At 46.8% G+C, this 14,923-nt stretch overlaps 1 protein-coding gene across 1 annotated transcript in view; it reads right to left on the bottom strand.

Moving 5' to 3' along the window:
• bin3 (bridging integrator 3) overlaps positions 1–14,923 on the bottom strand; it is a 43,160-nt gene that overhangs the window by 22,438 nt on the left and 5,799 nt on the right. Inside the window, exons 2-6 of the mRNA XM_080852304.1 lie at positions 11,550–11,598; positions 9,431–9,471; positions 7,227–7,288; positions 5,275–5,411; positions 163–203 (exon numbers count right to left, since the gene is read on the bottom strand). Of these exons, the coding sequence (XP_080708430.1) occupies positions 163–203; positions 5,275–5,411; positions 7,227–7,288; positions 9,431–9,471; positions 11,550–11,598 (330 nt within the window). The remainder of the gene's footprint in view (positions 1–162; positions 204–5,274; positions 5,412–7,226; positions 7,289–9,430; positions 9,472–11,549; positions 11,599–14,923) is intronic.

Genomic DNA, 14,923 nt, shown 5'->3' with positions numbered 1-14,923 from the left:
AAGCAGACACAAACACGGGCTCAAAAGGCAGTCTTAGGCATTCCCAGACACACAGCCATACATACACCTGTACAGTAAAGAGTGAGCGATGCTGTTGACAGAATAATCAGAAGAATGACAGACTCATTAAGACCAGTGGAAACAAATGAAATGGCTGCTTACTTTTTCAGAGGGTCAATTACAGTCCTCTGGATCTGGTTCACCTGCAACAGGAGGAAGATATGGTCAGAGTTGGTTAACTGGTAATTAGTCCTGAAACAAACCCAACCAACACCAACTCACTCATCTCAGAAATCACATCACCTGGGCAATGGCGCAGTATGAGGTCAACACACAGACCACACAGAAACTCAGACACACACACCACACACACACACACGCACACAGACACACACACAGACAAAACTACTTTTTCCAAGTCAACTGGCAGTGATCCTTAAGCCCTTTGACAGAGTAACAAAAAAAAAACAGCTCATATCGGTCTCTCCATTTGCAGGGGGATACACTTGACACAATCAACAATTGTCTGTTTGCGTGCTTTTTCCCCTCCCTCCCTCCCTCGAACACTCTGAGATCATCTTCACACAACTGGAGGGGCTGAAAGAGAGAGGGGGGGGGGGGGGGGGGGGGGGGGGGGGGTGAGGGGGGGGGTAAGCAAGCAGAGGGTGGTGATCGTGGTGTCAGTGGTGGTGTGGGGAGGGTGCTATTGTAGAGAAGAAAACTTTTGTGACGTTGACTCCTTTATTGTACACAAGCCCCGAGGAGAAAGCCGTGAATATTCATCGAGCGCGCGCTACAAAAGGATGCCGGTGTCTGGGGACGGACATGAAAGCCAAAGCCCCAGTCGGGCTCTCAGATCCTGCGGAGGGTGGGCCGCCTTACAAGATGAAAGATCTTTGCAAACAAACATTTTAACAATAACAGTTTATACTCCCCGCATTCTCTCGCTGGAGCTGACAGGGGAAGATGGAGAGGGCGAGGGAGGGAGGGATGGATGGATGGATGGATATGGGGAGGGGGGCTGCCGTGTTAAATGGGAGTAAACGAATAAAACCAACAATCTCTTCTTTAGGCCTCTCACTAAAGTCTCAAAGACAGAAGTTCGGAGGCCTGCACATGTCCCCCCCCCCCCCACACACACACCTTTTGTGTCATTTCCATCACAGATGCCGGGCCGACTGGAGGTTGTGTGTGCGAATCTCTGCCAGCACGCTAAACTAACCTGGCAAACAGCACAAGAGCAGACTGCATTTCTCAACGTGTAGCCGAGGAGCCGAGACGCAAACTGACAGCTCCATCTGAAGATCCTGACAGGCAAAGCTAATCATCAACTCACTCGTCATTGGTGCAATAGTCAGTCAAGGGGGAGATGATGCCACACAAGAACTCCATCTCACAGGCTGAACCCTGACCCCCAGCGATCCCAGATACCCCGATCTCACAGACTAGACTTGACCTCCAGCGGTACCAGAAAAAAAAAAACACCAGAATTATTATGATGGTAAAAGAATGATAAAGAATGTGGACAATTTTCAACTATTTCTACGCGTAATTAGACTTTATGCATGTTAGGTAAACGGGAGGTAGTGAGGAGCGATTGCTGGAAGATAACTGTTCCCTGTCTGCTTGACCCTTTTAAAAAAGTCAGAAAGAGGAATTGTTAGTGTTGGAACAAAAGAGAGACTAACCACATGCAAGTAAGTGTTTTTGTGTGTGTGTGTGTGTGTATGTGTGTGTGTGTGTGTGTATGTGAGTGTGTGTGTGTATGTGTAAAATGTATGATGTGTTTGAGTGAGAGCGCGAGAGAGAGAAACAGCTGGTAAGAAAGTGTTGGTACTTTTAAAAAGCAGTTGTATGTCTGACTAAAAGCTTGAGAGGGTGTGAGAGAGCAAGAGCACGTGCGAGAGAGAGAGAAAATGCGAGTGAGCGCGTGAGAGAGAGAGGGAGAGAAAGAGAGGGAGAGAGATAGAGAGAGAGAGGGAGAGAAAGAGAGAGGGAAAGGGAAAGAGAGAGAGAAAGAGAAGGAGAGAAAGAGAGAGAGAGAGAGAGAGAGAGAGAGAGAGAGAGAGAGAGAGAGCTGTGAGCACTCCTCTGGAGCTCAGCGCTGCCTGAGGTCCGTGCTCCTGCAGCAGCCCGAGTGAGTCACAGGGCAGAGGGCATCCAGACACACACAGCGCCCAAAAATACACACAGAGCCTGCGCCTCACTCGCTCAGAAATCAATACCCACACCTCTCCCCTCCCCTCCACATTTCTATCTATCCATCCCTTCTTCCCTGCCTTCAAGTGCTTTTGCTCACCACCCAGCCTCAGCTTCCACCCGTCGAAGGCCCTGGAGCCTCCTCGCAAACGCAGAGGGAGGGAGAGAGAGAGAGAGAGAGAGAGAGGGGCATCACAGTAAATGAAGGGCTAGAACACTGCCTTTCCTAACATCAGAATGTTTCTCTTTCTCTCTGTCTTTCCCTCATTCATACCCTGCGGCCATGCATCTGGTTCCAACATCAGCGAAGGGGGAAAAGAGGCCCGACAGCTCTTCTGATTGGCTCGTGTGTGGCTGCAGGAGACACTGGATTGGAGGAAGCGATGTAGGTTTTGCGCCGCGGTGAACTGCACAGGGCTTCGTGTGATTCACAAGCCTTTCATTAACAGCTAAGGCATCCTCGGGTGGTATTCAAGGCTCGGCGCACAAAACAAAAAAAAAAGCACACAAAAAAAAAGAATGGATCATCTACAATCAGCTGTGTACTGTTTTGATTTTGTCCTCAGCTACTTGCTCCTCTGCCAAATGCTGACAGCCTGGGATACCAAAGCCTGTGTTCAGCCAAGGAAAGACTGGCTAACACAAAACAGAGACGTTCAGCATTGCCTGTATTGGTGGAACTGGCAGGAACATCGTGGGAATGGTATCTCAGTAGCCTGAAGACATTTTTAAGTTGCAACTTAGCTAATCCTGAGGCCTAGACAAGGATCAGCTGTCAAGAAGAGTGTTTATCTCTCACTCACATCAAATGATGGTTAACACCTGTTGTTAGTTAGAGGAGGTCAGTAATAGAAACTCTTGAACAAAACACTGGTCAGGGGTTGCTATGAAAAAAAAAAAAAAAATGCATGTGTGCATGATAGCTCAGCTGGTAATCGACACATTTGAAGAGAAACTTCTCATAATAACAGCTCAATCTTCAGTATGTGGTTGCCTCTTACTTCTGCTCCTTGTCCATAAGAATGACCCTGGGATAATGAGCGGATCTATGCTGAATCGCTTCCATACCTGTTTAAGGTTCAGGGACCAAGCAAGGCTTTAAATCCGAAAGGGCTAACCACCCTGTTGGCTCCCACACATTCCCCTGACGGTGCACACACCTTTCACTGCTGACCCATCAGGCACTAGCGATGGAAATCTTAAACAAAAATCACCATCCAAAGCCTTTTCTACAGGGTCGACCTCCTGCTTGACTTTCAAATTGTTTGCATCGACTGCAAGGTCTGCACAGCGTCCGGAAAACAACAGCCGCCTCTGAGTGTAGGGATAACCTCTCTCGGTTCTCGACGGAGGTGAGGGCTCCAGGAGGGGTGAATGGGGTTGTGGGAGATGTAGGCAAGCAGCGGAGGAAAAAGTAGCGAGCTCTCGAGAGGGGAGCTTGCTGAATAAACGCTGGAGGGCTCTGACCCGCACTAAGCTAATGTGGAAAGGAGAGGAGAGGAGAGGAGAGGAGAGGGGATGGGATGAGATGGGATGGTATAGACGAGGCTTTATCTGGCCTCTTTATCTCTCGCTACGCAGCGTTCTGGAGCCGCGGAGATGTGATACGATGCGCACCAGCGCTCCTGCTCAGCTGCCGGGGCCAGATTTTCAGTGAGGGAGCCTAAGGAACGGCAGAACAGGGAGGCAAAAAAGCCTGTTGTGAAAAATGTTACTCATGCCCAATCTGCCAAAGGAAAGCACGTGTTGTTTGAGGAGAAAAACAAAAATTTGCACAACCGTTTCCAAATGCAGGCGCGCAAGGCACCCCCACCCCCCCTCCAATCTCCGTTCGCTGGGTAGAGCTGAACATAAACAAACTGCTCCTCAAGCAGTTTGGCAAAGCAATCACCTTCCATTAACTGATACTTTATTTTTGCCTGGAATCAACCAGGTTGAGGCCCTTCATTTCTGAGGCTAAGTGTTTGAGGTCACCAAGTGTTGGTGGCTGGGATGCTGTCGCACATCTGAGGGTGAGCATCATCCTCGGTTAAAAGCAGGGGAGAATAGTACCGCTCAGTCGGCAACCGTTGCCAAAGGCGGTTGGTGGAAACAAAGACAGAAAGAAAGAAAGAGACGAAGATGAGACAAAATCAGTGTGCCGACGTTGAGCGCTTTCCACTGACTGGGGATAAGCGAGGGATTCGTCTTCATTCTCCAGAGCTCCTCGGCATCCGCTCCCGATCGCCATGGTTCCCGGTGCGACTCCACTGTTTTTTTTTTTTTTTAGCTTGTTTTCCTTTTTTAAAAGCACTGCGTCTCTCGCAAGTGCCATGCCCCGAAGACACACTCTGCACTCAATGCTAATATGATTCCCTTTGCAATTACCTTCAGCCGTGATTTTAATCAACCTCTCGGAGTAAACACCGCAAATAATATTTGGGATAGAAAAAGAAGACCGAAAAGAAAGAGAGTGAGAGGTAAAAAAAAAAAAAAAAAAAAGAAGAAGAGTCCATGACAGAAAGAATGAAAGCTTGAGAGGATTAAGAGAAGACTGGAAGGAACACCCCGATCCCATTATACATGAGCTGTGACCGTGAGTAGAGACACCATTCTGCAGAAACGTGTTATTTTAAACAGCACGACTGAGTCACAAACACATCCGATCCATTTCCAGCACAGGACGAGCAGCCAATGGACCAGTGGCGTGGAAGTGTGGCATCTCAAATGGAAACAAGGGAATGAGACAAGACGAGATGATGGTACACAAGTGTGTGAGGAAGAGTTTACATACGAGGCAGTGGCCATTATAACATGGGAGATGTGTCACTGCAAGTTTGAGAAAAAACCTACAGACTTAAGATTCATCAGTCTGCAGCATATACTTATAGAACGGGTTCTTCACAGATAAAACCATTTGGTTAAAAAAATGAACAATGAACACCCCCCATTTGTGGACTGAATCTCTCTAGTCAGTAAGTCAGTAAATCAGTTTCTTCATATTTGCTGGAACACCACAGGTGTATCGGGGTAAAGATCACACATGGTGTGTGAGTGGAGCAGGTGGATGGGCCAGTCAGGGCTGGAGCTCCTCACCTTCTCCTGATTGAAGGAGTCCATCCTCTTCATGGCTGTGTCCAGAGCAGTCATGAACTCCAGGAAGGACTGGTCCTGCTCACACAGGGGGTTACTCAGTAAGTCCCCCGAAATCTTCACCGCCGCCTTGGACATGGCTGAAAGACAAATAGATAAACACACACACACACACAGTGTGGCGTGAAAACGATTTAAGACGAAAATGGAGAAAATTGAAACAAACAGAACAAACCGGAACAGGGTCCAGTTTGGTGGCACTTTGTCAGCCAGAACCTGGCAGATATCTACAACCTGTGCCAACCAAACCACAGGCCCGACACAAGGAGAGCAGCAGACAACACAACAGGGGGAGCTCAAGGGATTGTCTTTAGAATGAACGAGAGCGCGCAGAGAGGAGAGGAGGGAGGGAGGGAGGGAGGGAGAAAAAAAAAAGTGTGAGTGAGTACAGCAGCACTGCATCTGTTGAACGGATGGGGTCTGCGATGGAGATGAATATTCACAGAAAAGCGCTGTGAATCTGTACAAATGTTTCTACAGTGCCAGCGCCAATTACTGTTAATCGGCAGTGCTGCCATAGCTGCTTAGGCTCAGGGCACTCATCTGATGACTGCGATGCGATCAACCTAAATGAGCCTCACAGGGGACAGCTGTGAAAATGAGGATGGGGGGGGGGGAGATGGGGCAAACTTCCTCTCTTACCTAAAACAGGGTCGAGACTCAATTTTGTTATGTTAATGTACTTTGCCACTGGAGTCAATCGGCAAAGTTCATGTTCCTGACAGTTTGACTCTAACTGAAAAAGAAAAGAACAACTTAAACCAGTCTGAATGCAAGACTTTGAAGGGAGGAATGATAAAAAAAAAAAAAGATTGAAGATCTCAAACATCACTGTCGCTTAAACTTCATATTTTCCAGTTCATTACCAAGTAACATTACAGCAATAACATTCCATAACTTTCAACAATAGCATCAATGGGGGATGGCTGTGGGACCTCAAATTACTTGTCTGTTTGATTTTGAATTTTCAACACAAGCTACTCGCAACTATTTTAAAAGAAGAAAACTATTTTAAAAAAGTGAACAAAAAAGCATGTCCTGAAAATGCCCACTTAACCTTGTTGGCGTACATGGGAGTTTTGTTAAAGAATTTTTGTTAAAAAATAAACTTAACAACAGGATAACATTATCCACTGATTCAAAGTGCTGCCTAAAACAACAGGGAACAAGCTTTTTTCATTCATTAGAATTCATGGATATGGCTTGACAAATGTCCCCATACTAGACAAATGCTTATAGTATGTTAAATTCCAGTGCGTTATGGCTCTGAGAAATTATGTACAGCTTGTTGCGTTGGCATGTTGTGCCGGGAAACTGTGTTCAGTGGCAGTTGGTGGGAGAAGGACCTGTTCAACAGATGGTGTCCAGTAATTATGATGATGGAGATGACTGCTCCGTTTCTTAAATAGGGTATCCCATATTGTGGAGCACGTAGCAAAGGAAATGAAAGAGACACTCTTACCACCCCCGCCCCCACCAACCTGCCCACCCCCCCCCCCCCCCCGCTACCAAAAACACATGGAACACAAAAGACTTTGACAAGGGCCTGGCCTTCTTCACCAGATGCAGGCTACTGGATGGGCCATCTTAGTAAATGCTTGCTGCTGTCCTCTACATTGATATCATGAGTGTGTTATACAAAGCAGTTATATATCCTTAATAAAATTGAAATTGAAATTGAAATATAACAAACACACACACACACACACACACACACAATTCTAAAATCAACTAGGTCACAAAAACACCATTCAATTGGAAACGTGCATCCTCTTAAAATACTGACTAAGACTCAAATGAAATCACATACTCTTAAAAATACTCTTAAAAAAAGGAAAAAAAAGACTACACATAAACATCCATTCCGGTCTCTAAAATTTCAAAGTAGTGCATACCTGTATCTGCTTCTGTGCTTTTCTTCATGTCCTTGTGAAGCTTTTTCGTCTGATCCTCTAGCCTGTGAGGACATGGCAGGGAGAGAGAAATGGGTCAGCGGCGTTCCTTTAATGTTCGGAGCTGGTCCTCGTCTTTGGCTGTGGCTACCCACAATCTTTAGAACAGATCACAGAACCACCTGGACTTCTAGAGTCTCAGCATACTAGCAGCGATATTTATTCAGGATACTGAGAGTGAGCTATCTGCCTGTCAAGCAGAGGTAAGATCCAGGACACTATGAGAGAGTGTGACCCCAAATTATATCAACATTAAAACTTAATAAATGCCAATTCAACAAATATTAAAAAGATTAATGAAAGATTATTGAGGCAGAGCACCTCGTTAACAGTGAAGTATGAGGCAAAATATTCAGATATTTTCATTCATTTACCAGTTGATTTATCTATATTTAAAGGGAAAATTTGTTACAGTCATAAATATTAGCTGGGTGTCTCTCACAAAGAGAATAATATAAAAAAAAAAACGAATCAATTCACAGGGTCTTTCTCCATCTCGCTTGCACTCGCTCACACTGTGGGTGTTAACACTGGCAATTACTTGACAATTGAGACTAGAGTGTGTAGGGGGGCTGTTCATTATATCAATTAGGGAGAAACGCGGCGCTGTTTAGGGATTCCCCTGGGACTGCTGTCACCGTAGATCTGAGGGATATCATTAGGAAGCAGGAGGGGATTTGGGAAGGGAGCAAAAAAAAATAACCCAAAAAACCTTTCATTTTTAAGAGTGCATAGTGTGCTTGTGTATATATGTGTGTGTGTGTGTGTGTGTGTGTGTGTGTGTGTGTGTGTGTGTGTCTGTGTGTGTGTGTGTGTGTGTGTGTGTGTGTATGAGTGTGTGCGTGTATGAGTGTGTACGTGTACGAGTGTGTGCGTGTTTGTTTGTGTGTGGTGTGTGTAGTGTGCGTGGTGTGTGTGTGTGTGTGTGTGTGTCTGTCTGTGTAAGAGATGGCAGATCTGAGGTGCTATGAGTGGGGGGGGGGTTTAGTCATTTGTGTTTGCTCATACCCCCTCAGGGTGCCAGGAGGCCCCAGCTTCTGCAGGTGCTAATGGAGGAGCAGGGAGCCAGATGCTCCTTTCTACTCCGTGCCCCGAGCCGACCCCTTGCTCCTCACTTCCACATGTGAGTGGCGCATGGTGCGCTGGGGGGGGGGGGGAGGGGGGCTTACGGCCCATCACCGTAGTGGTGTTGTTCTCACCATCACCAACCGTTAGAGTGGGGAGAAGACGGCACGAGGGACACAATTACGAGTGTATGTGTCACTACAAGAATCATTAGTCCACTTAATATAAGAGGAGTGGATAAGAGTGGTGTGTCTCATTTCAAAATGGATATACATTTGAACGATAAAGGAAGGATTCGTCAACCTGTCCAGAGCAATGCAGACAGGTTTTCTTTTCTTGACAGGCAACCGGTTGTTTGATAAAAAAAAAAATCATAGGTGCGTTCGGCAGAGGTGTCTGAACACGCACCGGGCAGTGTGCCCACATGCGTGCAACTGGAGCCACCCTCTTCTCCATCCCAGTGGCATGTTGCTCAAGTGCGAGGTCTCCGCTCGTTATCGCTGTTCTCCTCTCCCTCTCTGTCAGCACGGGCCTCCTACTCGCCGAAACCTAAACACAGCGCCGGCGCCATGCCGTTGCCATACTGCGCCCACTCACTCAGCCTCTGGACCCCTACAGCTACACAGCGGGGAAGGCCCCTCTTAAGCAGTTGCTCCTAAGGGTCTGGGGCAAATTGCTTTAAACGATCTTCCTTTGTTTCGACACACACACTAACACAAACACATACAGAGTTTGTGTTTTGGGGGGACGGGATTGAATAGTGACTTAAATAGGTCATGGTTTCCTTCAAAGCAGCTTTTTCTGGAGCAGTTGTGAGGAAATGTCTTTGATATGGCTAGGATAGACTGCTTCAGCAAGAAAAAATATATATATGTACCCAAAAGACATACATGTTAAAAATGATGTCCTTGTTTCATTCTGTTTCATTCTGTTTTGTTTTGTTTTGTTTGCTTTGTTGGAACAGGTGTCGTTTGAAAGTTTTGAATTTTTCTCCCGCTCTCATTTCTGCGAACTAATGACGCACATTCCAAAGCAGGCAATAACCATGGAGATTCAAAATGGTGTCGGACATGTCAACTTACTTTTGGAGCTTGTCATATTCTCTCTCAAAGTCTCTTTCAACCTGCCAAAGAAACAGAAATGAGAACATTTGATGAGGGGGGAACGAGACAGAAGGTGCTGTCTTAAAGGAGTGTGTGGGAAAACAAAATGCCCCAGTTTTGAACAGGCTGCTGCAGGAGAGCTTTGTTTCCAACTCAAAGACGGTCGATCTGAACATCAGGACCACCATTGTGAACAGATAAATCCGCTTTGCTTTAAAACATGTTTAAACACTCAGACAAATGACACAAGCATTTGATCAAAACTACTGTACAATAAATTGGCTCGTCGCTTCCTGATTGTGCAGTTTGTGGATACCTCAATTTGTGTCTGCTGAGTGTTTATACAGTGAACAGCCCACTTGTGCATTTCTCAAAGGAGACAAATGCCCCATAAACCTTTCAAACAGAAACAGACACTAATTTCCGTCGGACTCCTTTAATTTGCTGGCTATTTCTCTGGCTTAGATCCTTTGCCTTGTTCCTTTCTGTCTGTCTGTGTGTGGGTCTGAGTGCGTCTGCGGTAATTGCAGAGGGCCACACTGCTTCCCTGGCAGCAGGAGTTCCTATCCTGAGGTTCTGTGGGCACTGGGATAAACAAACAAACACACACCACATACACACACACACAGACACACACACATGCGCGCAGGCGGCTGCCAGGCAGCCATGGGGGAAACAGAGGCGGCTTAGGCAGCCCTGTCCGTCCGGGCCGCCTGCCGGGCCCACTCACACCGGACCTCTGGGGCCCGTGATGTAACAGGAAGCCGGCGACCGTTCCGCTCCACACTGGGCCATGCCTGCCCAGAGCCTCAAAACAGATTAGAGGGGATGTGGTTACACCCCAGCGAGGAGAGGATGGCACCCACTCACTGGGCACTGCCAGCGTTAGCGCGCTACCACGCGTGGCTTTGGCAGGGACTGGGGAGAGTGAGCTGACTGGAGGGGGTTGCATGGGGACAGGGGGGTTGAGAGGAGGATGACTCATGGCAGGTAGGGCCGGGTCGTCCAGACTTGGTCGAGTAAAACTTTTTAAAAGGGTTACCCATGTCTCAGTTTTCATAAAGTATTTGAGCTCCCGCTCCATTGTATTCTTTGGGTCTCTTTTCAGACTGTTGAGATTGTCTGTCAAGATTAAGGGCCTGTTTGTCCAGCAGAAAGGCCTCGGCGCAGTAATTGTTGCGTTTGACTAAACTGAAATGCAGGGCTACTATATTCTCGTAAGTTTGAGGAAACCCCATGCTATATGCTGGGCCCGGGAAAAGTGTGTATGTGTTTGTGTGTGTGGGGTGCCTATATGTGTATGGGTTTGTGTGTGTGGAGTGTGTATATGTGTATGGGTTTGTGTGTGTGGAGTGCATATGAGTGTGTATGTGTGTTGTGGAGTGTGTGAATGTGAGTGTGACGTGTGTATGAGTGTGTATGCGTATGTGTGTGTGGAGTGTGTATATATGTGTGTGTGTGTGTGTGTGTGTGTGTGTGTGTGTGGAGTGCGTATGAGTGTGAATGTGTATATGTGTGTGTGGAGTGTGTATACGTGTGTGTGGATTGTGTATATGTGTGTGTGGAGTGGGTATTTGTGTGTATGTGCAGTGGGAGTGGGAACTCGCCGAGAGGTTTCAGGGTGACCCTCTTGACCACAAGGGCTTTCTCTTACTGCTTTTCCTGACCAGTGTGTAGACAGAAGCCTGCTCTCCCATGTCTGAGAGCAAGATTTTAGAGGCAGGACTGTGACAGGAGTCTGGTCAGGGCGCGAGCTCGGATCCAAAGCCACCAAAGCTGCTGGCACGGCCGAAGACCTTCCTGGCAGCGAGGGAGAGGTAGTTTCTGACAGCCCAACACTTAACGGACACTTCCAAGGACCCAAAATTGTCAGCTCTGAATCCAACTCTTAAGAAAGTGCACTAAAGCGCTTGGGAGACAGAGGCTGGGCTTGCCTCCTTCTATAAACTTGGGGAGAAAAACACCCAGTCTGCAAAGAACCAGTTAACCAGATTCTCAATCTTTAAAAGAAACGGATAAACTAAATGTAGATCCGAGGATTAGGTGTGTATAGAATTCATACTAGAGGCAGATGTAGGAAATAAGGCGCTAGTCTTACCGTTTTGGAAACGATTTGTTTCTTCGGTTGTCCAATCTTGAAGGGAATCCTATGAAAGAACACAAATGGGCGATCAACATTTCCAAATTCAAGCTAACATTATCATCCAGGTGTCTAGGGTAGGAAATTTCTTGATGGTTCATACAACTTGGTCAGACAGCACTTTTTTTAGTTTTAAACCATTTTCTGTCCAAATTAGCATATCACAAGACCGCTTGAACCGCTCCATCTCTGAAAGTATCCACTGCATCTGGGGAGCTTTACATTAAAACAAATATTGACGCAATATCAGGAAGTTCAGCATCACTGAATTCTGCGTCTTCCTTTTAGCCAAACCACCGCATTTCAAATGAAATTCATATTTCACTCCCATGGAAATAACTTTCCGTCAATTTCTTGCTGACACCACACAGGCCTGAACAGGTCAGGCCAATGACGAAACTGGTCACATTCAGGTCTTCAATCTGCCCAGACAGGAACTGCTGTGGGAGGATGACGGATGGACGTCAGCTCCGTGTCAGCGTCGGCGTGGGCCAACTGGGCGCTGGCTGAGAGAGGCGGGCTGTACTGCCTCTGTTGCGCTCCTGGTTGCCCTTCAGCTGTGCTCCGCCGGAACGTGCCTGGCCAACCACACACGTTTCCTGTTGCCACACCACATCTGCTTGCCATTGCTCCCGGATGTCACTCTTAATGAGAAGGGGGCTCTCCGCTCTGCCACGTGTGGCTGCGACAATCCCCTACCCTCCCCCTCTCCTCTCTAGAATGCCAGGACCAATGTCCCTTCCACACACATGGGGACACTGATGGACACCGGGGACACTGTTGGACACACAAGGCACGGAGGCACACAGAGACACAATAGTGTGGAGAGTTAAGAGAGAACAATCTATCTGACCATTGGTAATCTGCTTGTTCAGCAATTATATGATTATGTGTTGTAAAACATGGCTGTTAGCTATTTTTTTCTTTCATAATGTCTGCCCAAGACTTTGAGCAAGTTTGGATTCAGAGACTATTATTCAGACATCCACCCCCTATAGTGTGACAGACATATGATGAAATCTTTAGGGGGGAGATGACGTGTTGGTTGTCCTGCCTATTCCTGGCAAATGACCACAGTTCACAGCAATCCAGAAAAGATTGAATGCAAAGGGAAACAAAGAGACGAACGCTGTTGTCATTTCCCAGACAATTTTAGCCTTCTTTCTCTCTCCCATGCAAGCAAACAGTGGACCACCTCCTCACTGATGACAGATGGCTCTCAGCAAATGATGGCACACTCGCGACGGTGCAAGATGAGGCAGGGGTACACAACGTCTAGGCCTTAAATAACAACTCAGAGGGACGGCCACCCGGCTCCACTTGTTAGGCAGAGGAGAGGGTGACTCTCGAGCAGCGGTATGGAGGGGGGGGGGGGGGGGGGGGCAAGCGACAGGCAGAGTAATTGGGGCTGAGATCAACGGGAGGGCAGGAACAGCTATAGATTAGGCATAGCATTCAGAAGGCATTGCGCCGTGGAGCTGCGACGATGAAGGCAAGGAGACGTCCCTTATCTCCTCCGCCTCCTGAGGAGCGACTTTCCCTGTCCCACCGCCCTGCTCTGTCACGGCACATCTCGCTCAGAAACTGACATGACCTTTGTAAATGATTTGTGCGTGATGATATAAGGGCTCAGGCCTTTGTCGGTTGTTTTTCCCTCAGCAACCCAATGGCTGGAGCACCCATAAAATGATGAGTGACACTGCCTTCAGAGACAAAGGGGCATTCTGCATGTGTGTGTGTGTGTGTGTGTGTGTGTGTGTGTGTGTGTGTGTGTGTGTGTGTTTGTGTCTGTGTTTGTGTCTGTGTGTGAGACAGTTGTGTCATTAAACCAAAACCAAACAGACACAGAAAAAAAGCTCACAATCACTCAAAATCGCATTACCGGATTATGGATGTCAAAACCCAACAGTTGTGCCTAAAATAGGTAGCAACCCCTCTGGGAGTAATCGTTCCTCCCCTCAGCTAACACCGCCCCCCACCCCACCGCAACAATAGGCTGTTTCTTAATTGCCGAGTAGAGAGGCTGGGGGAGCTTATGAGAAAGAAATCACAGGTTTTACTCCAGAACCGTACCTGCCGACACACACACACACACACACACACACACACACACACACACACACACACACACACACACACACACACACACACACACACACACACAAAGTTGATGTGACACTAATAATATGCCTGGAGACTGATGGACGGCCGCGGCTGACAAGCTCCCTGGAACAGCAGCTGCGTCAAAGTGAAGGTGTGTGCACTAATGAGATGGAAAGCAAAGGGTGTGAATAAACTCTGTGTGTGTAAATGTGAACGTGTGTGTGTGTGAGTCAGTCACTCCCTTTCAAGACAGCTCAATCAGAGCGCCAAGTCAAACCCATGAAAGAACAACTTGAAAAAGTGTGTTTCATCCCCTCCTGACAAGGAACACACACTTTTCATCTGCAGGGGGATTGTATGTGAATATTTGTTCAAGAGAAAAAAAAGGAAGAGAGATCGTTCTTTTGGTATATTCAGCAATGTAAAACCTAAGCCACAAATTTCTGATAAAAGCAAATGGTATTACAGAGCACTGTGTCGAGCAAGCAAGCCGTATTGAAGAAGGCACTCATTACGCTTACTTGACAGGCAGCCGGAGAACAATGGGATAAATAGTCTATCTGCAGGAAAAGTGCTTTCACCTCTGTCATACTTCTGGTGAGGCAACACCATCATGGAAAACTACGTTCAGCCTAGTCACCCACTGAAATTCCTCAAGTCCTCAGAGATGACTCATATGACTACAAACGAAATGCATCAACGGCAGACTATAAGGCACATTATCTCATCAGTAATCGCACAACTCCAGGAGAGCAGATCTACGTTTGCGGTGACTGCTTCTTTTAGGCTACTCATTGACGCAATGGGTAATATTGCCTAATAGCGCTTTTCAAACATGGTGAATTAGACAAAGAGACAGAGGAAACTAGATAGTTTAGAAATGACGAAAGTATACACGCGCTGAGAGAGTTTACTTCCTACACAGAGAACGAGAGAGATGACCCCATTTAGGGCCTTGTAACACCATGTATTGTCCTTAATCCACTACTGCTACATGCAGGGTCAAAATTATTTAATTTCAAATATTCAGTGATACAAAATGAGAACGATGCTTATTTACATCATTGATGAGGTTTATATGATTGTGTGATTAAAAATGTACTATAAAATCACACATTTAAGATAAATCTGATTAAATGTAGTTAATTAGCCTACAGATGTCAGACAAATGGCTTAATGTTCTAATTAGGCTAATTGGTGGTTTTCTGATGAATTCACATCTCCAGTTA

This window comes from Sprattus sprattus (assembly GCF_963457725.1).
Source record: "Sprattus sprattus genome assembly, chromosome: 15".
NCBI lineage: Eukaryota > Metazoa > Chordata > Actinopteri > Clupeiformes > Clupeidae > Sprattus > Sprattus sprattus.
Note: the sequence above shows the minus strand (reverse complement) of the source record. Positions and strands in the feature narration are given on the sequence as shown.